Genomic DNA, 1,510 nt, shown 5'->3' with positions numbered 1-1,510 from the left:
AAGAACAGTGGAATTATATTCAAGAGATTTTTTTAATTAACTACAAAAAAATGAAATGTTTTTTTTGCAAGTTATTTATTTGGGTACACCTCAAACGATATGATTTAACTTTTTCTTTCCAAAATTTTAGGTAAAACTGCACGTCATCAAGAAGGATTCCGTATCGAAGCCCTCGATGCCCCCCACAAAATTCGTCTCCCTAGTCGACCAACAGACCCAATTCAACGGCATCCGCCCTCCCAATTCCCGCACAACATCGTCAAAAAAGTCCGAAACGTCGAAATCTCGCAAGCTTTCACACCACATAACAGTTCCTAGGAAGATCCTTCCGGCTCCGAGCAAACTCCCGGACAACATGCCCCTCCCCCACCACCCCCAGGTGAACTTCGCCCCGACGGTGACCCTCACCGCTGTCACCTTCCCGCCGAATTTGACGTATCTCCACACCAAAAGCCCCAAACCCCCCGACAACAACAGCATTTTCGTGCCGCAATTTGCCACAATCACCAACAACAACAGCACAATACCGATCATAAACCACCGAACTCCTTGCTTAAATGTGATACAACCTGTGCAGAAAATCATAAATAACTTTAATTGTGTCAAATTAAATGCAACGGTAGTGCCTATCGTCAAGTTGAATACGTTGCCTTCGAGAGTGGGGGGTTTTAGCGTCGAGACGGCCGTCCCGACGGTGCTCTCAGCTAAACTGCCGCCGACGACGACTATCACCACGGAGGAGAAGTCGTCACCGTCGCCGGCGGAGTCCTCCGATAGTGGGATTTCGCTGAAGGATAATTTGGAAGTGGAGGTTGTGGAAGAGGCGACTGTGCCGTCGCAAAAATCGCCCATTTTGTCACAACCGAAGACAATCAGATTTCCGCCGGCGAAACAGGAGAACAAGGACGATGTTAAGGATACCAAAAGTACGCATTCGCAAGAGTCGGGCTTGTGTAGATGGGCCGAATGCAGCGCACAATTCGATACCAGTGGGGCCTTATTAGAACATCTACAGGTGGGTACTAATTGGGGTACCTAATTGGGGTTTCATTTCATTTAAGGGGGCGACACTAATACTATCCACATTTGTATTAGACTACAAAATGAGTTTGTAATTTAAATTGAGGCCATTATGGTAATTGACTGAACTTTATCAAAAAAGCTTATTTGACTTTGAGCGACGAAAATCGACCAAAATTTTGAATTTTTTGACTTTTTGTTGCAAATACTTTTGAAATATGGTCTTCTAGACGTAAAATCACACGCTAAACACGATGCAACTAGTTAAAATACTCTACGATGCATAGTTTTTGAGATATTGAGTAATAAAGTTAAGAATAAGTCTAGAAAATTGACCAAAAAATAATTTTTTTTTATTCTTATAAAAAACTAGCACTATATGTAAAATTAACCGGAGAATAAGCGTGAATAAACCGCTTTGACCTAGAACTCATCGTTTTTGAGATATTAATTTTTTTTTGAAAAAACTAAAAATGGCTCTGTACCCGGA

At 42.2% G+C, this 1,510-nt stretch overlaps 1 protein-coding gene across 3 annotated transcripts in view; it reads left to right on the top strand.

Moving 5' to 3' along the window:
• LOC123005068 (zinc finger protein jing) overlaps positions 1–1,510 on the top strand; it is a 49,906-nt gene that overhangs the window by 37,950 nt on the left and 10,446 nt on the right. For all 3 annotated transcript variants that reach the window (XM_044398677.1, XM_044398676.1, XM_044398675.1), the window contains exon 3: positions 131–1,015. In XM_044398677.1, coding sequence (XP_044254612.1) covers positions 131–1,015 — 885 coding nt within the window. The remainder of the gene's footprint in view (positions 1–130; positions 1,016–1,510) is intronic.

This window comes from Tribolium madens, unplaced genomic scaffold (genome assembly GCF_015345945.1).
Source record: "Tribolium madens isolate multiple individuals breed KSU strain unplaced genomic scaffold, Tmad_KSU_1.1 Scaffold_20;HRSCAF=117;Tcas5.2_LG4, whole genome shotgun sequence".
Classification (NCBI taxonomy): Eukaryota; Metazoa; Arthropoda; class Insecta; order Coleoptera; family Tenebrionidae; genus Tribolium; species Tribolium madens.
This window is presented reverse-complemented; position numbering and strand designations above follow the sequence as displayed.